The 24,361-nt window shown below is 34.1% G+C and overlaps 1 protein-coding gene across 1 annotated transcript in view; it reads right to left on the minus strand.

Annotated features, from left to right (window-relative positions):
• Positions 1-553: 553 nt before the first annotated feature.
• LOC111061278 (dynein heavy chain 6, axonemal-like) overlaps positions 554-24,361 on the minus strand; it is a 182,765-nt gene continuing 158,957 nt past the window's right edge. Inside the window, exons 69-72 of the mRNA XM_039430794.1 lie at positions 9,820-10,020; positions 8,409-8,526; positions 6,176-6,426; positions 554-835 (exon numbers count right to left, since the gene is read on the minus strand). Of these exons, the coding sequence (XP_039286728.1) occupies positions 6,197-6,426; positions 8,409-8,526; positions 9,820-10,020 (549 nt within the window). The 3' untranslated portion in view covers positions 554-835; positions 6,176-6,196. The remainder of the gene's footprint in view (positions 836-6,175; positions 6,427-8,408; positions 8,527-9,819; positions 10,021-24,361) is intronic.

Here is a 24,361-nt window from a genome sequence, read left to right on the forward strand (position 1 = left end):
CACACACACACACACACACACACACACACACACACACACACACACACACACACACACACACACACACACACACACACACACACACACACACACACACACACACACTGACCTTTTTCCATGCAAGTTCACTACACGGTATCGAAACACACAACAATCCAATGATTATACCCAAACCTAGACACAATTATTTTTCCAAATTTCATTTTTTTTTGTTGGAAAATGATTATTGTACAAATATATACTATTATAATTGTAACCTAATAAAATAATACATAATACTATATTTAGAATTCAAAGTTTATGATAATATTTCTTTTGTATCTTTACACCTACATCCTATCAGCTACGGTAGCTTCAAATTCTACTTATAAAAGGTACAGTTCTGAACTCTGCACTAAATTAATTTTCTATTGTATACCATACCTGTGTTATCCATTTATAATCACTGCTCATAATCGAAAACCTGCCGAGACTCTAAGAATTACAATTATCACCCTTATTGTACATGAGAATAAAAACTACATTTCTTACCCATAAAATCGAACACAATTGTTATAAAAGTTTTATTTATATAATATAATATATATAGTATAAATAACTGCAACACTGATACATGGTTTTACCAGTTCAAATAATTATTTGCAAAAGTTACAGCAATAATGTAGATATAAATAATAAACACATATGAAAAAGAATTTGATATTTCAAAAATCCACCTAATATAACCAACTTTCCAAAAAATGAAAGAATTATAAAAATAATGACAGCAGAGAGAACATTTCAGAAAATACACAAAATGATTTCCATTATGAAACTGCAGTTTTCGCAGGAGAATCTGAAAGAAATACAAAAAAGATGATAACATGAGAATGTTATACTAATACTACAATAAATTTTTATTGAAGTAAAGATTGAATTAAGCTTATTTCATCATAGTGAAAATTTGCAGAAATAATGAATAAGTCTTGATAATTTTACAAATTACACGGCCATATTAATGAAAGTTGCTTATTCGAAACATTCACTTATAGTCTGTATAAAATAAGTTGTGACTAGGCCCTCCATCCGAAGAAATTACAAGGTTGCCAATTCGTGTAAAATTGCAACTTTCTCGAATTGGATGAGACCTAGTGCAATCGAATTTTTATATCATAAACCTACTATGTTCTAAATTTCGTGAAAATCGTTTTCAAGCCGTTTTCGAGATCCGTTGAACATAAATAACCAGATATAAAAATACAGAAATTGCTCGCTTTAATAGGATAATCATGTGGCTGGCAGTTGCTGAATTTTTCAATCGTTCTGTAGTTTACAGAAATTGCTCGCTTAATATAATAGGATAATCATGTGGCTTGCAGTTGCTGAATTTTTCAATCGTTCTGTAGTTTGTTTTTGTTGATCCCAGCTATTGATAGCATATGGTGGCACACCATTCAGCCGCTATTCTTGACTTTGAAACTCAACAGATGCCAAAATACGTTCTTCCGTGTACGTTTGACAATTAGAAAAATAATTTCAATTATTTCTGAGAAACTTTCTCGCTTTCACCACCTACTTATCTCTTGTAACAAAAAAGTTTCTAGCATCGAAAATTCTATGTCGAAAATTTCATGTTTTCTGCTCGAAATGTCTCCACATTGACGAACATAATCGTATCAAGTAATTAAAAATAACAATAGGTTGAATAAAAGTGATTCAGACACCAAAAGAAAGGAGACATTTTCCCCGTTAATTTGATATGAATTTATTAAGCATTACGACTACCAGGCTATCAGGGATGATATTCTACATCCAATCCTGACGTTGAATGGAAAATTTGAGAAAGTTGGAATTTTACACGATTTGGCAACCCTACCTGTAATTTCTTCGGATGGAGGGTCAAGTCTCAACTCATTTTACACAGACTATATAGGCCCGGTTGCACAAAAAGGTCTACTCTGCGGTGGGCCTTAGGGCCGGTTTTCAAGCTCGGAATTTAGTCAAGTTCTAGACTTTAAACAGCTGGAGTCAGATAATTGGCTTTTCGAATTGGGGCATAGTCGCAGTCCACGTTTAAATTAAATTTCGAAAAACTGGAAAATTCGTTTTTAATTATAGAAATGAGAAAATAAAGATTATCATAAAAACTGCGACTATGCCCCGTTCCGGAAAGCCAATTTTCTGACTCCAGCTGTTTAAAGTCTAGAACCAGGACCTCCTAAATCCCAGGACCTCCTTATTAAAAAAGACAAGTTTTTGTGTGATGATGGTTCTTATTATGTGACTGCTCCAAGAAAAAAGTAAAACTATGTGATGGTGCCTTCCCTACAATTTTTCCAAATTAGCCTTCTTACAACACAATCAAATCATGTGTAAAGGTACGGTATTGGGCAAAAGAATAATAATCAGTTGCCCAAGCAAGTAAAGTCGCGAAAATTGAAAACATTGAATTCTTAGGCTAGAATAAAATACAGTAACGATAATTATAAGCTATGTGCATGTGAATTCACATGCAAGAGAATGCTATGTGCAAGAGAACAAATAAAGCCTAGTTGCCCTATCAAATAATTTCTTTTTTAATAAGAACAACATTTAAATTCTTAGAAATAATTTTGAAAAGTAATGAGTTATTAGAGAGAGCTGAAAACTAGCTGATGGCAGTAAGTTAGTCAACCAACTACGGCGGCCATCTTGTTTGTATGGTCAGGTCCGGTATTTAGGAGGTCCTGCTAGAACTTAGCTGAATCCCGAGCTGGGAAACCGGCCCTTAGTTGTTAACAAAGTAATATACGGTTCCCATTCAAATTACTGCATCATAGATGGAGGAAATAATAAATATCAAGATTTTCTACACAACATTTTTAATAACTTGAAACTCAACTTTAAAGATTCAAGATTCATTTTATTAACCATCAGGCTACAACAAGAGCAACAGATAATTCATAATTTCAAAAGTACACACAATTGGATAGAAAATCTAACATGCTAAAGCATATTTATATTACATTCAAGTTGGGTATTCAGATATTCCTCAAGGCATTATTTTTCAGATAACTGTATAAAACTATCTTAAATTTGTTTAGTGGCAGATTCCTGGCAGTTTATTATACAAATACTGCTGGTAAGTATGGCTTCTCATAGTTTTAGTAAGTCTTATTTGTGGTGCTACAATGTTTCTAAAGTTCCTGGTATTACATGTATCTATGGAAGTCTTCATGAATAGAAAATTTGTCTGAGTTTTCCTTGACGTAAATTTAATTTGAATAAATGAAGAGAGATCGAAGGGTTAGTATACCCAAATTAGGGAAATATGGCCTGCATGAATCTCTCTGTGTTAGTCCTAGGAAGAGCTTTTTTTGCCATAGGAACACTATTTTTGAATGAACGGAAATACCCCATAGCCGGATTCCTTAACTCAAATGTGAGTGGAAGAGCCCAAAATAGGTCAATATGAATATGTCTAAATACGCGCAATTTCTCAGTTTTCTCAATAAATAGATTATTCAAGATAATTTTTTTGAAAGGTGCTCAATATGTGTGTCCCAGTTCAGCTTGTAGTCCATATGAATTTCAAGACGTTTGACCGGTTTAATCAGACCACTACTCAGCTTGTCTTTCAGGGAGAAAAACAATATCTCAGTTTTATATTCATTCAATTTTAGACCATTGGCCACATACCAAGTCCTGGCCGTAGACAGAGCATTATCAAGTTCATTTCTTACTCTTTCTATCAATGGGTCTGTAGCAACAATAGTCGTGTCATCAGGTTATAATACACTTAAATATGGAACATTATATCTGAAGTCATTTACAAAGACCAGAAACAGAAAAGGCCCCAAAACTGAGCCCTGTGGTACCGCCGCAGTTACATTCATAATAATTATTAAAAATAAAAAAATAATTCTCGAAATTATTTCGGAAGAGGAGTTACCGATCACAACCATTTGTTTTCTGTTTAGGAGATATGACTTCAGCAATTGTAGCTCAGTATTGCAAATCCCATAGAAAGACAATTTATTAAAGAAAACATCATGCGAGATAGTGTCAAAAGCTCTACTCAAATCTACTAGACAGGTCACAACTACATGCTTCTTTTCAAAGCTTTCTAGTATTACATCAACTATCTTTTTCACTGCCATAACAGTAGAGTCCGTATTGATGTTGGTAGAGTAAACCATTTGATGTGAAGTGTTCATAGACCTGTTCAAAAAGACATGCTTCAATTATTTTACTAAAAATAGGGACACTAGCTATTGGACGATAATTCTCTGGGCAGCTCTTATCACCTTTTTTGTAAATGGGGTGTGATTTTTGATAGCTTGAGACATTCAGGAAAAGTACTGCTCCTCATGATAAAATTTATCAGATATGTCAGAGAACTAAGGCTAGTGAGAGTTTTTTCACTGCATAATTGCTGAGACCAAAGACATCTTCACTATGTGAATTAGTAAGCCCTGTAACAATTGCAGAAACTGTTTGAACACTGACCTTTCTCCATTTGAAGGCTCTGTCAATTTTATGGTGCTCATTGAATGGAAAGTTTTCCAGCAAGTCAGCATGCGAAGTGCCAGAGCCTAACTCTAAATTGGCATCAGTGACATCAACAAAGCACTGGTTTAGGGCATCAGGGGAAATCGGGATATCTTCACTGACTTTTTTTGGCCAGTCTCAGCTCTAAGGCAGCCAGGCTGCCTTATATCTGTTACTCAACACAATGTTTAGTGTAGACTACAAAAATAATTTGAATTTATGAATTTATTGATAAAGTGTAGCTGTACGTTTGAAAGCAATGTATATGCTTTTGTATATGCATATGTGCTAACGCCTCTTCTTTCGAGTAGGCTATGAATATGAAATCGCTTGGACGGCAAACAGGGAGAAGGATGTGCAACAGGCTGAAAAAAACTTTCTACTGGTGATATTTTTCGAACTTTATCGATCTGTATACTATCACGGTATTGACCGCTTGAGCCAACGCCTCTGAATATGATTTGAGTTGTAAAATCGCTTCCCGGTGGTTCGCAATCCAGCAAAAATTACTTTTCGAGATACAGAGTCCGGCAGTGAATCGGGCGATTTTGAAATTAATGTTAAAAATCAATGAAGTTATGAACATAACTTTTATTCGTATCACCGTAATCTATATAAAAAAGGATTATTATTTAATTTACAATATTGTACAATTCTTAAAAATTACGTCGGCTAGGTGACGTTCTTCTCTTGCCTGACATTCGTGGAGGCGCTGAGAATGAATCAGCTGAGTCAGAGCGAATGGAGTGTACTGGTGGAATGCTGGCGAAGAACTTGTAGGTGGGGGTGGGTGGGTGTGAGAGTCGAATGTTGAAGGTCAACGATGAATATTCAGTTATTCAACGAATTTCAGTGGCAATGGATGGAGATTTGGAGCAATCCACAATGTGCATTCGCCGTGGAGGCTTATTACGAAACTCCAGGCGAGAGAAGGACGTAATTTTCAAGAAATGAATAATATTGTAAATTAAATAATAATGCTTTTCTGTGAAGATTACAGTGATACAAATAATGGGGTTTTGACATTATTTGTAATATATGATTCATTAATTTAAAGTTTTAAGCCAACCTTCAAAATTCAAAGTTTTCAAATCATTATTCCTGAACCGAAAATCAAGTGACGAAGCAGTGTGTGATTCCATAAACTTAACCTTTGGACAACATAAACATTCTATCAAAATTTTTGGAGAAAAATAGTACAGACTCAGCCTAGTTTTTCCTCCAATGTCATAACTATATTATGATTATAGTGTTCTGTACAATGAATGAATAAATAAAATAAAAATAAATTAAAACGACTTCATAGATTTTTAACAGTTATTTCAAAATCGCCCGATTCACTACGGTACCGGAGTCTGTATTAATAAGCGTCTGAAGTTTAAAATTTTGGGACAGATAATTTCAAATTCGGTAAGAGATAAATACATACAATTTAAAGAAAAATTATTAATGATATTACTGATTGATCAGAAAAAAATGTCTCAAATATTTATTTTTGAGGAACTTTTCCATTAAAAAAAAAGACTGTAAATAGCTCGTTGAGTTAATTTTGATCATTTTTGGAAAATTGAATAACTTTCTCAAAAATTGATATTTTCAGGAAATTCTTTTTTATTGATATTTTTATATCAGTAACTGGTATATAAATGTTTACTTGAAAACTTACCACAGCCATTTGCAATAGCTTCTACTGGGCAATACCAGTAAGGAGAGCAGTGCCCCTCATGATCCAATAGCTGTGAGGCTTGTCAGTGGGGAGTAGGACAGGCACTACAAAGTTGGTGCTGTGGCCTGTCGTACTCAGCACACCTGCGCGCGTCGCTGTTTTGTATAATGGTGCCACGTATCGAGATTCTGTGTTTTTCAATTCAGTTACAGGGATCAAGTGCATACATGGCAGCAATGGATTCAGTTCACCTGCAAATTATTCCATAACGTTTCGATTTGATTGAGAAAATCGACAAGTAAAAGTGTAATAGAAATGGTTTGATGCCGTAGCCAATATATAAATCACTAATTATGTACTATTTTAATGCATATTTCATGACCTATTTTAATTCACCTATTTCATGATAAGGCGAAATGAATGGAGCTTGAACATTGCTTATTAAATTTTGTATGAAGGTTTAAAACAGTCTTGTGCGAATGCCTGTTGTTTACACTTGAACTGTATTGTTTGTCTATGAATTGAAATAAACAATAATTGATTTGAAGAAATCTAAGCCGTTGTCGGTGTGCATTAATGCCTGCTTCAGAGAAGGAGTGTTTCCGGATTTCCTCAAGATTGCCCGAGTGTGTCCGATTTTCAAGAAGGGTAACAAAGAGGATCCAGCAGACTACCGGCCAATATCGCTCATCCCTGTCTTGGCTAAGGTTTTTGAGTGTATTGTTTCGGAGCAGCTGAGTTTTTTCTTGAGAACAAGGGCATCTCCACGGGCTCCCAATATGGTTTTCGTAGGGGTAGATCAACAACCAATGCCATTGATGCTCTTGTCACGGATATACCCCATGAATTTGAGAAGAGGGGTTTCGCCTGGAGTACCTTTTGTGACTTGAGTCGGGCATTTGATTGTGTCAGTCACAAGATTCTGATTGAGAAACTGAATTTCTTCGGCATCCGGGGTACAGCTCTGAATTTGATTTGCTCCTACCTTTGTAACAGGAAGCAGACGGTTGAGGTTCATGGTAAATGGTCACCTACAGTGAGTGTTGAATGTGGAGTTCCTCAGCGCTCCATTCTTGGGCCTCTGCTTTTTTTAAAGCTGTAAATGACTTACCTTATAATGTGGATGCCAATACATATATTTATGCAGATGACACTACTCTAATAAATACTGGTCGTGATATTCTGACAGTTGGTGAAGGGGCCAATAATGCAATGACACAGGTTTCTGATTGGTTTGCAGCTAATGGTTTTCTACTGAACCAAGCCAAGACACAGACAGTTGTCTTCAGTTTAAGACCATATGTGAGCGACCCCTCGATTTCTAATAAGGCCAGATTTCTTGGACTGACGGTGGATAGCGATCTGTCGTGGGCTCCTCATATTGATACGGTTTTAGATAGGTTGTCTCGAGTGAACTTCCTCTTACTGCGTTTGATGTCATGTGTGTCTTTTGAATATGTAAAATCTTCATATTTTGCTCTGTTCCAGTCAGTTCTGTGGTAAGGCCTGGTGTTCTGGGGTAATGCTACCAGGATTGGAGAGGTATTAATAACCTCCTATTAATGGAGAGTAGAGCTGATAGATTAGCCCACTGTAAGCCACTTTTTGTTGAGCTTGGCATTCTTACGGTAGTGAATCTCTATAATATATTCAGTAGCCTTGTTCACACTCATAAGTGTAGGGAAACGCTCCAATGTAGATCGAACGTTCATGGGATCAATACTCGACATAGGCATGACATCAACATTCCTTTTGTCCGTCTGGAAAGGCTAAGGTCCAGCCATCTGATAATGGGTAGACGTCTATTTAATAAATTGCCCCTCAAGTTTAGAGACATGAGAACCATAGAGTTCAAAAAACTCTACATACGTGGCTCTGCGCAAACCCCTTCTATCATGTTGACGAGTTTTTTCAGCTGCCTGAATCCAGCATAGACCTGTAATGCTATAAAAACCATTGAAACCATAAAAGCATAATAATATGACTTGTACTCACTCTATTATGTATGTGTTCTAATATTTTGACGTGATCTTATGCATCTATAGATGTTTCATGGATCGAGAAATATATCTATCTATCTATCTAATGTGAAAGAGATGTAGAATGTGGAAAATATATAATTATATATTCAATATTAAATATACATTTCCAAGATTGTTCGTGATAGGAGAAATGAATAGCAGCAGTTAATTAATCTGTAGAAATTGAATGTAGAAGAGATTTAGTTGCAAACCTGGCTTCGGATCAACAAGCAGCATTTTTTCAACATCGAATCGACCTGCATCAATGAACAATCCATGCACCAGTTGGCCTTCCTCTGGCACATGCACATTTCCATAAGCTTCTGTTACCTGTGTAATTCAAACATACGTTAACTTAGAATTCAATAAGCATAATGTAGGAAGTGTTAGCAGACACAAATAATCCAGGTTAATAGTTGAATATATTTACTCTATGGTAATAGCGAGTGAGATGTTCAGTGATACCGGTAGTGGAATGTCCAAATTTATATGGTTCTGTTTTTCAAGTATACACAGAGCGGATAATCCAAAGTTCATGAAAGAAAATGTTACTTTCTATAATAATATAAGTTGGAGGATGATACAAATTAGGGCTAAATACTCTGGAGACTCCTACTGAGCAAATATTGGCAACAGAGAAAATAGCTGGAAGAAATTCTATGAACGCTTTTACACAAAAATATTAGTCAAAGACAGAATTCAATAGCACTATAATTCGATTGTCGTTTAATATTATTGTGAATCTTGGTGAGTGCTACTCGTATTTATCTGGAAATTGAAAAATCAAATTACCCTTTTTTAACTTTATTTTTCATTGACTCACTTGAAAATAGCTTTGATTTGCCGAAACATGTCGTAAGTGTTAAAATGAAGTTCTAAAAAAGGGTACTTGGATTTTCTAATTTCCAGAAGCACAGTAATAAGATATTAGAAAAATGTATAGGTTAAATGCAATAACAATATTGATGAACGCTTTATTCATGCTCCTGTAGAATTTGTTGATATCAAGGTACCTAGTGTGGAATGCTTCCAGATAATATTTTCATTTTGTATGCATGCTCAGCAAAAGCTTTATCCTATGAAATGTTTTCTCATCAGAATGTTAATTTTTATAAAATTCTGATTAATATTGGATTGTAAGACAGGCTACTTCATCAATTTATTTATTATTGGAATAAATTTACTTGGAAGTATTTTCAAAAATCGATATTTTCTAAGATATTCAGTAGGATGAACGCATAGTTTTTCTTTTTTTTATTATTTCTATTAAAACTAGTCACTAGGACTAAAAATTAATTTTGTTCTCTTATTTCTTATCCTAAAATATTAATTTTTACTGCTAAAGTCTTCCAGTGAAGACTACAGTTCCAATCTATAATTGCACTACTTCAAATTCTTTCACTACCCTTATATTTAGTATACTTTTTCACTTCACTAGCACTTCAACAACTCGAAGGGCTTTGTTCTCTTCAACCTCCTTGTGAGTTCAGTGTTGTCTAGTAGTGAACGCATAGTAAAGACAAATTCAAAAACTTTAGTCTTTGATAAGATTCAGTAGTACTAACAAAATATACAGTCTATATTAAACTGGAATAGTATCACAATTATTTTATTTTCTATTACCTCCGCATTGGATTCATCATGAGCAAGTTTTATTTCTTCTTGATCAATAAAAATTGGACACACAGTAAAGTCGACTATCAGCTGATCAATTGGAAAATTGTTTTTTCGAGCGTGAGTCTGAAGGCAACCTGTCATGAAGCCTTGTGGGAAAAAGAAGCCAGGCAACCAGAACGACGGTGGAGGTCCAAACTTCAACCAAGTCTTGAAAAAAGTAAGTCAATTTCATGCATTATAATGCAAAACTCAGTTACAATAAAATCTTAAGGAATGTATGGAATAAAGAAATCGTAATGAAACACATCTTCTGCAATATTATGTATTTTTTATAACAGTATATTTTATAAAAAACTACAAGACAATAATGAGGTATTACCATACTGTTGGTAATATTAAATCTCCAACCTATCCACCAGGATCTCATACGAGTATATCATAACTTCAAATAATCATATTCATTTTTTCACCCTTTTTCCTTTCACTTGAAGACTTTTAAATTTGAATCCTTCCGAATTCATTGGAAGTAACAACAGAATCAAAAAGTTAAACTATATGGAATAAATAAATACATTTAGACAACTAAAATTCAGGACGAAATTTTCCAAACAGTGTCCGGTTTGCATCAATTTACTCCATTTTCTTATTCTTTCCTCCTCCTTTTCATCTCTTTCTGCTATAATAATAATCATATCAATTATAGAAAACAGTACTCACAAGCTGTGTTGGGACAGATTTGTGCTAACTGACAGAACGATTCCACATAACATGCCAGATTTAATCCTGATGGATAAGCTGACCAGGGAAACAGTCTTAATAGATGTAGGCATACCATGCTGCCATAACATGGATCACTACTATAGTGGAAAGATTTCCAAGTATCTCCCTCTGGCAGCTGAGATAAAGGATATCTGGCATCAAGAGAAAGTGGAAATCGTCCTGGTCAATTCCTGCAGTTGGATTGATGGGGAAAAAAGTGACTACAAACCCAAGTCCTCTGGGTGACTCAAGAAACACGATCTACTTGATGCAGAAGGCAGTGATGCTCAACACTGTATCAATGGTTAGGGCATTCTTAAACCTAGCAGCAGATAAATTCATCAGTCTTATCATAGACCGATTTTGATGAAAAACTCACATACGGTAGCAATGTGATAAAATGAAAATAATAATAATAAATACCTATTTTCTGTAGCTTCTCTTTGAATCATTTATTAGTGTTTCATTTTTTTAGATTATAACCTTTTTTGATTTTTATTCTTATTAGATATCAACATTTATTTTGCCAAATACAAGAAATATTTTTATAAATGAAAATAATAATTAAGATACAATAGTTTTTGGCGTGACTGGGAAAAGGAACCTTGAGCTCCAGCCACGAGTTCTTAAAATAAGAAATACATTTTTTTTAAATCTAATAACAGCAGTACAAATGAGAAAATTCTGTGGATGATAATCTATGGATGTTTAATTTTATCAATAATCCAAGTACTTGATAAACCAAATATAAATGCACAGAAAAATAATATAATAATTTTCGAGTTTTTATAATTTTTACACAGTAATGAATAATATTAATATTGCCAAAATTGGTGATTCATCTAACTCAGTTCTCAATTTTGAAATAATAGTTTTGTTTTACCCACAATTTTATTAATCTTAATTTGGTTTTTGTTATTTTATACTCGATAAAGTAACTGGAATTTTATTTATTAGTTAATGACTCTGATATTCAAATTGGTGTTTAATAGATGTCAATGAAGTAAAATTAATATTGAAAGCATTTACTATAGTGTTAAATCTCACCGTTTTTCAGTTTTAGGTTACTCATTCATTTTGTTTTTATAGTCCAGTCAAGGAAAGATTATAGAGGGTAAAGTTGAGAAGACAATTTTTGACCCCGCAGTTCTGTTTAGGGTAGTTAGGAGGTAAACATATCAAAAGTCCCCACCACTACCACCTGTGCTAAGGGGGTGGGGGTGGTTTAAAGGTACCATTTTTTGATTTCTCGCATAAAACTCAAAAACTATGTATCATAAGGACTTGAATGTCATATATCAAATTAAAGCTTATATAATTTCCCACAATATTCATTCCACAACTTTTTTTATATCTCCACTAGTTTTCGAGATATCCGCTCTTGAAGGTGTGACATTTTTGGAAAAACACGTTTGTCACCAATTTTTTTCTATTTTTGCTTTTTTAACTTTTTAAAAATCGAAGGAAAAAAACCAAAGCTGATTATAAGCTTATACGGCATTAAATTCTCTTCAATTTGATGTATAATTTCACGCTTTTACGAATTTCCCTACACCTTTTGTAGCATCTTTATTAGTGTTGAGTGTGAAATCTCAATTTTTGCCACAATGGACCAATTGACAAAGGAATTTGAAGGGAATCTTTTAAACAAAACTTTTGACTTTGCAGCTTTGTTAGGAGCAGGAGAACATATCAAAAGTCCCCATTCCTAACTCATGTGCTAAGGGGATGAGGGTGGTTTAAAAGTTGCATTTTGCAGCGTTTTGCTTCCACGCTCATATCTAGAGAACAATGCGTTTAACCGACTGAAAAGTCAAAAATTTTGTTTAAAAGATTTCCTCCAAATTCCTTTGTCAATTGGTTCATTGTTGCAAAAATTGAGATTTCACACTCAACACTAAAGATGCTACAAAAGGTGTAGGGAAATTCGTAAAAGCGTGAAATTATACATCAAACTGAAGAGAATTCAATGCCTTATAAACTCATAATCAGCATTGGTTTTTTCCGTCGATTTTTAAAAAGTTAAAAGAGCAAAAATAGAAGTTTAGTGGTAGAGAGGACTTAAAAGTCCTAACTCCGCCTAATAAAGAATTTTTTCATTTCATTTCAATAGAAAAAAATTGGTGGCAAACGTGTTTTTTCCAAAAATGTCACACCTTAAACAGCGGATATCTCGAATACTAGTGGAGATATAAAAAAAGTTGTGGAATGAATATTGTGGGAAATTATATAAGCTTTAATTTGTTATATGACATTCAAGTCCTTATGATACATAGTTTTCGAGTTTTATGCGAGAAACCAAAAAATGGTACCTTTAAACAACCCCCACCCCCTTAGCACAGGGGGTAGGGGTGGGGACTTTTGATATGTTTACCTCTTTATTACCCTAAACAGAACTGCGGGGTCAAAAATTGTCTTCCCAACTTTTCCCCCTATACCCTTTTTTGAGCATTCATTGCCTGGGTGAGTTGACAATTTTGATTTCTGTGAGCTGTTGTTGTGTTTTGGAGTCTGCATCTCACTGCCTTTTGTATAGTCCAGTCAATATAGACATAAAAAAGGGGGTGAGCTTGCAATTTATATTGTAGTTCTGATTTTTTAATATATTATTTGGGTACATAAGAGAAGTCCAGAACCAATTTCTTCATGCAAAATTTCCTTGTGCTAGATACAGAGTGGCCCAAAAACCTCGTATTTTCGGCTCATTTTCCAGTTTTCAGCTATTTCTGCCAAATCTCGTAATCTGACAGAAAAATTTGCTCCTACCTTTTTTCTAGATTATAAAATTCTGAATAAAATAACATTATTTGGAACTCTCTATCTCCAATGAGTACCGAGTTATGATTTTTCAAAAATGAGTGAAATTTGAAGAAAAAATCAATTTTGAAGAATTTTAGTTTTTGATCAACAATATCTTCCGATTGTTACCATATAAATGTATAATTCAAATCCATCTAGGCGAATTTTTGTGCTCTACAATCTGAGATCAGGTAGAGCGCTCCATCTCTTTTAGATTTCCAGGTACACCTGACAACAATGCTCCTTGTATTGTGAAAAACACCTCATTTTCAGCTTCAACCATCATCACCAACTACATTGTCCTCACATTGAAATTTCGCACAATGGACATAAGTTCATGAGATTATGTTCTATGAGAATCACCCGTTAGATGCACTTCATTTCAGTATTTCCTAGTGGAGAGGCGCGCTTAACCTCAAGGATCAAAATTTCAAACACTTATAGCTTTTGACACAATGCTCAGATTTCATCTTACTACACTTCATTCTTCTTGGCTTTTCAAGGCGGTCCAAAATCATGCATCATAAGTCAAATTCGGTCGAAAAATGGAAAATTTATTGTTGAGTGTACTTAAGCCCATATTCCAATACACAAAAATGGCCAATTTCTATATTCAAAGCTATGTATCTCGGTAACCCCTTATTATAAAAATCATCTCTCGATCTTGGAATGTACAATAGAATTTTCTCTTCCCTCTGCTGTAAAGGATTCATGAAAAAATATGTTCGTAAAGTTAGATTCGATTGTTGAAAAAATTCGGAAATTATAGATATTTTTCTCATATTAACGGTTTTGGCAGTTCTATAGTTATAGTTCTGGGATAACCAAACACCTTTTTAAAAAGAAAACTTTATTTTCAAACACATAATTATAAAATATATATCGAAAAAGAGAGAAGTGCTCTCGGTGAAGTTTGGCAGTCGACTGACTAAAAATACTATGATCGAGCATTACAATGGAATACAGCGTCAGCAATAATATTAGGTGTTACCAGATGTAACTCCTCCCCCCTAAGAGTGAAGCTGCCCTCAGCTTCAAAGAAAGAAAAAATATATATTATATTTAAAGTATTATAAACTAAGTACATGGTAGTCTGGGGCATATTAATTTGTTCTGGTTCACGCTGCACAGTATCATTTTCAACTTCAGATTTACAACAGATTAAGTTACAAAGTTTGTGCCAGATAAACAGCCGTTTGAGAAATATTATAACAATCAATAAAATTACAGTAAAAATAAGCAATAGAATAATACATAGGTTTCGATTATCGGTCAGAGGTAACTCATCTAGAACATCAAGTTTTTGAAAATTTATATTAGCAGTACGCTACATGATCAAAGTTAAAGTTGGATAGTCGTTTTTTTTCTACAAATTCAGTTGGAAGTACAATTTCGTTTTCCCAAAATATATTTGGTTTGTAGTAACCAATCAGTGTTTCTGAGCTATTAATTTTCAACAATTGCGTTTTCTTATTAAGAAAAAGAGTAATATTCTTGTTCACATCAGTATTCAGAACCATACATGTACTAAAATTAAATAATATAAAACTATCAACTATTTCTACATATTTTATGAAAGAATCTCCGTCTTTCAAAACTACCTTACTACATCCGTCTAGAATCCTATCATTTAATAATTGCTCAATACATATATCATTAAATTCGCTTACTGCACTAAATCATAAATGAGTTCACAATTTCCAGAAAATAATTTGTCATTTCGAAGAACAAAAGAAGTTGAACAACGCAATAGTTGTTAAAATTTCGTTACCGACAATGAAAGGATAAGACAATAGAAAAAACGTTTCATAAACAGATGACAATAGCGGTACATCCACAAAATATAAAATATGGTCTTTAAATATATTCCACAATGTACTTTGCTTAGTTTCCATAACACACTAATTTTATTTGAAATAAAGCTGACATTTGAGTTTTTTTGTAGGAGAAAAATATCATCATGAGAAATAATAGAAGAATGGAGTATTTTCAATTTACAAAATTCGAGACTAGTTACAATGTCAGATATTTTATTATTCAGGAGCAGGAGCGAATCTAATAACAAAGAGGATTTCTGATTCATTTCCATTCGGTTGGATTCATTGAACAAAGAATTAAAGTAATTGCTGATTTTTAGATTATTCGCTCTGATTACTTTCATACAGCAAATTGCTCGTCTACATTGTTACTAAGATGATATTCATTAGATTGGACTGTCTGCAAAATTTTGTCATATCTTTCCTTATCATCATTAGCATCCATATTCCCAGTGATCCACGAAATCGCGGATCCTAAACCATTAAAAAGGCCTCTTTTCTGCCTATAATTAACTGATTGAATATCATTCAATTTATTCTTAGTGTATTTCAAATTCAATTTCATCATACTTAAGCGATTCTTATCAATATTATTTCTTTTAGCGAGAAAATCAACAAATGTTTCAATATTTAATATTACTTAATTCTAAACGTAAATAACTAGTATTAATATTATGAACATAGGTAAAAGTTTCATTAATGACATGAGAATTATGTATCTTGATTGGAGCAATGCCAGATGTTCTGCTCAAATCTACCATCTTATAAGACGTTGCTGGGACCAGCAACAGGAGAATTAGGGGCAGTACCATCACGTCCTGTAACAAATAAATCCTTTTTCTTACCCTTTACCGGTTTTTAGGCCGTTTCATTCTGTTAGGGTGCAATTTAAAAGGGCGTTTTTGGATAGCTTTGGGATTCCTAGCTAATTGCTGTGTTGTATCGTAATTTACTTTGATGAATTTCGGTTTTGTTTTCTTATTAAATGTCGATTTTATGTGTGGCTCGTTTTCAATTTCAACATTCTTCTCACGATTAACATTCAATTTCTACTTCAATTTTATTCTTAATCATTTCATGCACTAGGTTGACTCGTTCAAGATACTGTTGGGACAGTTGTTCAGTTACTAATCTCTCTGTTATTCCGTTTACAAAAGGGTTATTCGATAACTTATTCCATATGTTTTTTCCATAGGAGACATTTTCAAGGTAGAGTTTAGAGTATTATTGAAGGCAATTACCGCTAATTTCATATTAGTTTCAGTGGTGTTGGTTTTATTTTCAAGTTGAATGGCATTCAGAATTTCAATAAGTGTAGAATGAGTCCTTTCTACCCAACCTTGCGAGTCTGGGTGTCCGGGAGTAACGTAATATGGTTCAATGCCATAAAGTCTCAGGAAATCACGTAGGCCTGCATTGTCAAATTCACGTCCGTTGTCCATTTGTACAATTTTGGGTATGGGGAAAGCAGAGAAACAGTCGTTTAAGCATTCTTGGATATCGACTTGGTTCAAACTTTTTATTGGATGAACCGTTAGCGTTTGGAAAAACAGTCAGTCATTGTTAAAAACTTTATTTTGTCATATTGGAAGCAATCAATCTGTATTTTTTCGAACGGTGTTTCAGGAGTGGGTGTGATTTTATAGTCAACTCGAACGGGTCTCCTGTCATATTTAACCTTTAAGCAAACAGCACATTTATTAATGTAACCAGTCACGTCCTGTAGCATTGATGACCAGTAATATTTACGTCGTATTTGATTATAAGATTCATTGATACCGCGGTGGAATGTTTTACCCTCATGATAATTAGAGATCACCTGTTTTTGTTCATCATTTTGTGTCACATCTAAGTTCATTCTTTTATACCGTTTAAGTTTGATCGAATCAAAAGTCTCTAGTAGTACGTTCTTGAAAATGTTAAAAATCCGTTCATACTCATCGTATAGGGCTCCGGCACGCGAGCAGAAAACTCCATACTTTGTATTCGGTTTCAAATACTCTATACATTTGTCTTTCATGTCATCATAATCATTAGCATTCCTAAAATAAATAATCAATCTATTTTTATCAAAAATCTTAATCAAGCGAGGGGGTTGGTCACCTCGTTCAAGTACTAATTGGTTATGTTCTTTTGTTATGTTCAGAATCTTATCGTCGTCAGCAATAGTTACTTGCTCGTTTGAACTCTCTTGAGAGTGTATTGTGGCTAAACTGTTATTATCATCTTCACGTTCATTACCATTTTCATTATTATTTACAACATTTTCATAATCAATATCACGCACAATGTTTTCATTAGCATCATTATTTACAACGTCGTCATTTCTATTATCAATACCTATAATATCATCATTATCAGTTCCTACGGCAGGGTTATCTATTTGTTGGAGAATTTCATCAAGGGAACTAACGTCTATGGAGGGAGCTTCAGTACGAGTATTGAATCGCAGCAATTCTTCCACGTTAATGTCATCGTATTCATGATCAGGGTCATGAGTACTATTATCAAAACCGTGAAAGCCATCTTCTAGACCAGTTTCGTGGGGGTCAGTAGCAATATTCGCAAACCCGCGAAAGCCATCTTCAAAACCTAAAAACGCATCTTCCTCATTTTCCATCATGTTAACATTATTAGGACGAGACAGAGCGTCCGCTACGTAATTGGTCTTCCCATTTATGTAAATAATATCAAAATCAAATTCCTCTAATAATAGTTTCCATCTAATGAGTTTCGAGTTCGGTTCTTTGATGCTATGAAGCCACTGGAGAGGCTTGTGATCAGTTTGAAGGAGAAACTTCCGTCCGTATAAATAAGGTCTGAAATATTTACAGCACCAGACAATAGCCAATAACTCTTTTTCTATGGTGGAGAGATTGATCTCATGTTTATTCAAAGTTCGCGAAGCATACGCTACTGGTAGATCTTTTCCTTCAAAAACTTGGGATAATACCCCTCCTATAGCATGATTGCTCGCGTCAGTCGTGACAATGAACTGTTTAGAGAAATCAAGGAGTTGTAATATTGGACTGTTCTGTAACATTGTTTTCAATTTTTCAAATACATTTACATATTCTGTATTATTAATATCGATCTTCACATCCTTTTTCAATGCCTGAGTCAGAGGTTTTGCGATTTTTGCATAGTTCTGTATCATTTTCCTATAGTAGCCTGTTAACCCTAAGAATTGTTTGATTTGTTTTTCGGTTTAAGGTATTTTAAAATCCTTTATGGCCTGCAATTTGGCTGGGTTGGGTTGAATACCGCGTTCTGAAACAATGTGGCCAAGGTATAACAATTCTCTTTTGAAAAATTCGGTTTTGTCAAGCTGTATTTTGAGATTGTGATTTTGTAGTTTCTTGAAAACAGATTTTAAATGTTTCAAATGTTTTTCCAAGTTGTCAGAGAATACTATTATATCATCCATATATACTAATACATTCGGCATTTTAGCAAACAATATATTCATATTTCTTTGAAAGAATGGGGGTGCATTTTTCAGCCCGAAAGGGAGCCTAAGAAACTCGTAGTGACCATCTTCCGTTGAAAAAGCAGTTTTAGGAACAGATTCTGGGTCCATTTCGATTTGATGGAAACCTGAGTACAAATCTATTGTGGAGAAATAAGTGGCTCTCCCAATTTTACCGAAAAGATCTTCAATGTTTGGTAAAGGATATTTATCAGCTATCGTATTGTCATTAAGTTTCCTGTAGTCTATCACCATTCTTATTTTCTTTTTTGAGAAAGCATCTAGTTTTTTTGGAACAACCCATATTGGGGAATTGTATGGAGAGTTGGAGGGTTGAATGATTTTATTTTGCAGCAGTTTATCAATTTCGATTTGTTCGTCTTTCTTGAATATTTGGGGGTACCTATAGTTTCGTATGTACACAGGATTGTCATCTAAGGTATTGATCTTATGTTTTAATAAGTTTGTTGAACCAAGAGGAATATTATCAAGCTTTATTATCGCAGGGAATTTGATAATTAAATCGAATATCTCTCTTTTTTCTTCGTCATTCATGTGGTCAGTTCGTAAAGTTTCATGGATCAATTTCTTTATCAATGCAAAATTTTCAGAACGTGTGGTCATTGAGTCATTATGCGAGTCAAGAATCGTTTCTACTTCCTCAATTTCCATGGGTTCAGGACTGATGGTCATGAGTTCATGAGAGAAAGCTATACAAGTACATTCACCATTAACAATGTCAACTATACCTTCTTCAATACAATAGTTAGAATTATTTACAGATTTAAGTAATCCCTGTCCTACAATGGGAATAGACCTAACTGGGATAGTTATTACATTAAATCCAGGTTTCAATTCAATTTGTTTTCTACTAGAATTAGTTACAGATAATAACGGTTTTGATACGTTGCCATAATCTAACGTATTAGTCTCATAATTTACATGGGCCTTGAGTTGTTGCATTGTTTCATTGCCTAAAAGAATATCGTACCTGTCGGAAAAATCATATACATCTTAATGTACATCTCATGTATATACATCTTAATTCTAGAAAGATTCGGAAATAATGTGGATGAAACAAAAAATATATACTCATGTCCACCACTTGTACCAGCCGGGGTTTTTACAACAAATTTTTCCTTATATCTAGTTAGAGTTGGCGGTACAATTGCAGGATGTACATAATTCATCATCGATCCAGTGTCAAAAAACCATTTTCTGTTTACATCATCGACAAAATAGGGTAGCGATTTATCAATAATATTCAATTCAAGCTGTTTGGGGGGGTTTCCGGCGGATTGGGGCCACACCCTAAAAAATGATCTGCCATTTCATTCACAGCTGATGTTAGATTGTTGAGTTGCGACTGCAACAATTGAATACGAGTCGATGCATTTACTTGATTGATATCATCATTTGATTCATCGAGATAGTGAAGATCCTGGTAAGGATTGTTTCTTGCCGAATTGTTAGTATTTATATTAGTAGAAGCAGTACGCATGGAGACAGTATTCTGCGAGTCCCAGTTGTGAGACTGTTGAATGTTTCGTGCTCAGTTTGAAAAGTTACGAGAATTGTTATTGAAAGATTTCGGTTGGAAATTTTGAAATTGCGACTGCTGAAAAGTAGAGGTAGAGGGAACTACACTTTGTTGAAAATTAAAATGTTGAGGCTGTTGAAAATGGATTTGATGAGGTTGTTGGAACCGATTCTGAGTAGTGAAGGGTTGCTGGAACCGATTCTGATTGAAGTGTTGCTGGCGGAAATTCCAAGGAGAGAATTGTCAGAATTGATTGAACACTGGTTGCGGTTGAAAGAAATTCCGCGGTTGGAACTGAGAATTGATTTGCTTTTCACTCACTGCACTTTTTAATTGTTTCAAAACAATGCTACAATCACTGCGCAGGGTATCGCGGGCGTCGTCCAAGTTCTTGAGTTTGTATACCTGAAGATGAGCTCCGAGTGTTGGATGAACACCGTGAATGAGCGTGCGGACAAGAGTTGTATCGAGTTGTTCGAGAAGATTTCTCAGGAGATCCCCGGTTACACCATGAAGCTTATAGCGGGTCACCACTCAAGTGCGTTTTTCACTGAGTCTTTGTAGGAAGTCGAGGGGGTATTCATATTGGAATGATTTCATTACAGCAATTTCGGCTATTAGGTCAGGGACCGTGCGTTTATCAGAGAAGCTTTTTGTTAAAAGTTCAATAAGTTCAGCTTAGTTGGAACACTCACAATTTTGTACAACATCATCTGCAGCACCTTCCAAACTGTGAGGGCGGCAGTAAATAACAGCCAATGATTTTCTTCGCGTTGTGATTGTTCAATTTTATCGTTACAATGGAGATTGAAAATGTCTTGGAGAGATTTGATAAATTTTGGAATTTAATTGGAAGTTCCATAGAATTTTGGAATATAGTCCAGCAAATATTTCGGGATAGATTTGATTGACATGATCACAGGGTCTAATTTTGACGGTCGAATGAGTGTAGAAGATGAAGTGAAGAAAATGTTCACATCTGTACTTACAGTTGATGGTAGTTTTACTTCCGGCTCAAATTATTTGTGGAAGGAGTCTTCGTGGTCTGCCAGGTTGAACTTCGAAGATCGCAGGTGTGATACACAGAGAACTTGTTTTGAAGGGTTCACCTCACTCACTGGTTTTCCGGATTTTTCACAAAGTCGAAATTAAAGATCGCGAATCGAAAAAAACTTGTTGTTAAATGATCCTTGAGGTTAAGCGCGCCTCTCCACTAGGAAATACTGAAATGAAGTGCATCTAACGGGTGATTCTCATAGAACATAATCTCATGAACTTATGTCCATTGTGCGAAATTTCAATGTGAGGACAATGTAGTTGGTGATGATGGTTGAAGCTGAAAATGAGGTGTTTTTCACAATACAAGGAGCATTGTTGTTAGGTGTACCTGGAAATCTAAAAGAGATGGAGCGCTCTACCTGATCTCAGATTGTAGAGCACAAAAATTCGCCTAGATGGATTTGAATTATACATTTATATGGTAACAATCGGAAGATATTGTTGATCAAAAACTAAAATTCTTCAAAATTGATTTTTTCTTCAAATTTCACTCATTTTTGAAAAATCATAACTCGGTACTCATTGGAGATAGAGAGTTCCAAATAATGTTATTTTATTCAGAATTTTATAATCTAGAAAAAAGGTAGGAGCAAATTTTTCTGTCCGATTACGAGATTTGGCAGAAATAGCTGAAAACTGGAAAATGAGCCGAAAATACGAGGTTTTTGGGCCACTCTGTATCTAGCACAAGGAAATTTTGCATGAAGAAATTGGTTCTGGACTTCTCTTATGTACCCAAATAATATATTAAAAAATCAGAACTACAATATAAATTGCATGCACCAATGTATATAGTGACTGGACTAGTATTGAAGTTAAGATTTCATTGCCACTTGCGGTTTCGGTTTTGTCTCAATTTTGTCTTTTGGATATCCTTATAGATAAATAATCTATATTCATTTTTTGTAATCATTTTTAACTATCTTTCATTATATTAGTATTCTCGTCAATATATGTGTTGGCAGTATTTTTGAGTCACATAGTCACTTCCTTCATGCTTTTTTGTCTGAGCTACCTTCCTTCCTGTTCTTTTCATTAACTATGTCGAGGTCCCAAATCTTTCTTCAAAACTTCAAGTATTTAATGAATTATGGTTACTGTTAGCATTGATTTCAATAGATCAATTTGCGCTACACGTCTTGTCGTTAACCGATTCAAAATCAATTTATTAGTTTGTGATTTATTTCATCTACAAGTTTTCATGTGCGTCAAACCTTGCAGTGTACATGAACTTTTCTATCAGTGTTGAGACCTCTTCATTCATTCAGTTTTCAATCTAAATTCATCTTATTTTTTGGATTTCGCATCTAGCTTGCAATTCTGGATCTTTGCAGTGCTACTCATTGAAGAAGCGGTTTCTTCTACCACGTCATCTCGAATCTGGAGACTCTGCTACCGTACATTTGGATTCCATCTCCCCATCAGCCTTGGAGGGTCTTCGTCGGTGCTTCATCGGTTTCTTACAACAGTGAGGGTTTCACTGTTGTCAGCCTAGAGTTGTCTTGGATTCCTGCTGGTCTCCAAAAACTTGGTTTGTGGGGTTTCATCCTGATCTGCACCACCTCTGCGGACACGCTTTTGCTCGTCTTCGCCTGCTGTTGTTTCGACCTTTCTGAGCTAAGTCCTTTCTCTAAACATTTTCTTTCTTGGTTCAAATTTCAATCTTTTCGATTTTCTAAATATCATGATATTGATATTTTCACATCACTTCAATTGTAGCAAGATATTCACTTTGGTTATAGATCTTGTGCTATCTCTTCTAAATTGAATATTTTGAGTTTAAAGTATATTTGTTCTCCCTTCCTAGACTTGTCTCAATCTATCAATAACATTCAGTGAATCTTTTTAATTGAGTGTTTTCCATTAATTTCGAAGTCTTCATCTTCTATTGGTGATTATATCCTTTCGGTTTTACAATTGATAATAATTAGTAATATTCATAGTAAAAAACTTGTTATTTATTTTTCAATTATTAATTTACATATTAATGTATTTTCATTTCGATTTCTAAAAGTTTAAATAGTCTCAAACTCATTCGATTATTCTGGCTATCTATCAAGTTTTAATCTCTTGAACATCCAAGTTCATATTGTCTTATTGTTGTAACTCAATCTTTAAAAATTTCAAAGAATTGAAAGTGTTTAAACATCACTCCAGTATTTTGTCATTGCTTAAATTCAAGTAAGCAATTAGCACCATTCTTTTACTTGTATTTCACTAATATTGTATTTTATTAGTTTCCTTTGTGTCAGTTTAGTCTCTTGATCCTTGCACCTTAGCAGGTCTTGTCTTATGTAACAATTATTACTTTTACTTTGCGACTACTGTTGTTCAGCTTATTTGTTCTAATTCATTGTAAAACTTTTGAAGTTTTGTAATCGATCATCATTTGTTTGATTTTCAACTTTCTTATTCTTCTAAAACTTTTCATTACAAATTGTGCTGGATACAATATTTTAATTACTATTGTATTTGTTACCTGAGCTCCTTATTAATTGAGCATTTAATTGTGATTTTTCAATATTCAGTCTTTTCTCATTATTTATCAAGCCTGTTGATTAATTTTGGTTTAACCATTCACTTTTCTAAATTTCTCAAAGTTCTCTTAATTATTTATTTGCATTACAAACAATTTAATTGAAGTTGTGATTATATTCAACCTTTCATTTGGTATTTTTTATTTCAATCTCAATCCTGAGTTACCATTTGCTGTATATGCCAATTTGCTTTCATTCAATAGATATTATGTAAGCACATTGGAATCTCCTCCTTGCAAATTTATATGTGGATTTTGTTAGTTTCTGTGTATCCCACTAAATTTCATAACCTACACATTAACCCTTTATACAGTCCACTATTTTACTTATACAAATTTCACATATAGTCTGTTGAATGTATATTATAAGGGATTGTACGATGGGTAAATTGATGTGTATTTTAATTAATAAAAAGAATTATTGTCACATAAGTTTGACGTAACTTTGGTAGAACTATGTCTTCAAATATTAGTCTGCTAGGATAGAGTGAGGGTCTTCCAAGCGCAGCTCTAATAATATGCTTTTGTATTATAATACGTTTTTTACTTTCCTTGCCCTATTACCATAG

The sequence above is a fragment of the Nilaparvata lugens genome, chromosome 6 (genome assembly GCF_014356525.2).
Source record: "Nilaparvata lugens isolate BPH chromosome 6, ASM1435652v1, whole genome shotgun sequence".
Lineage (NCBI taxonomy): Eukaryota > Metazoa > Arthropoda > Insecta > Hemiptera > Delphacidae > Nilaparvata > Nilaparvata lugens.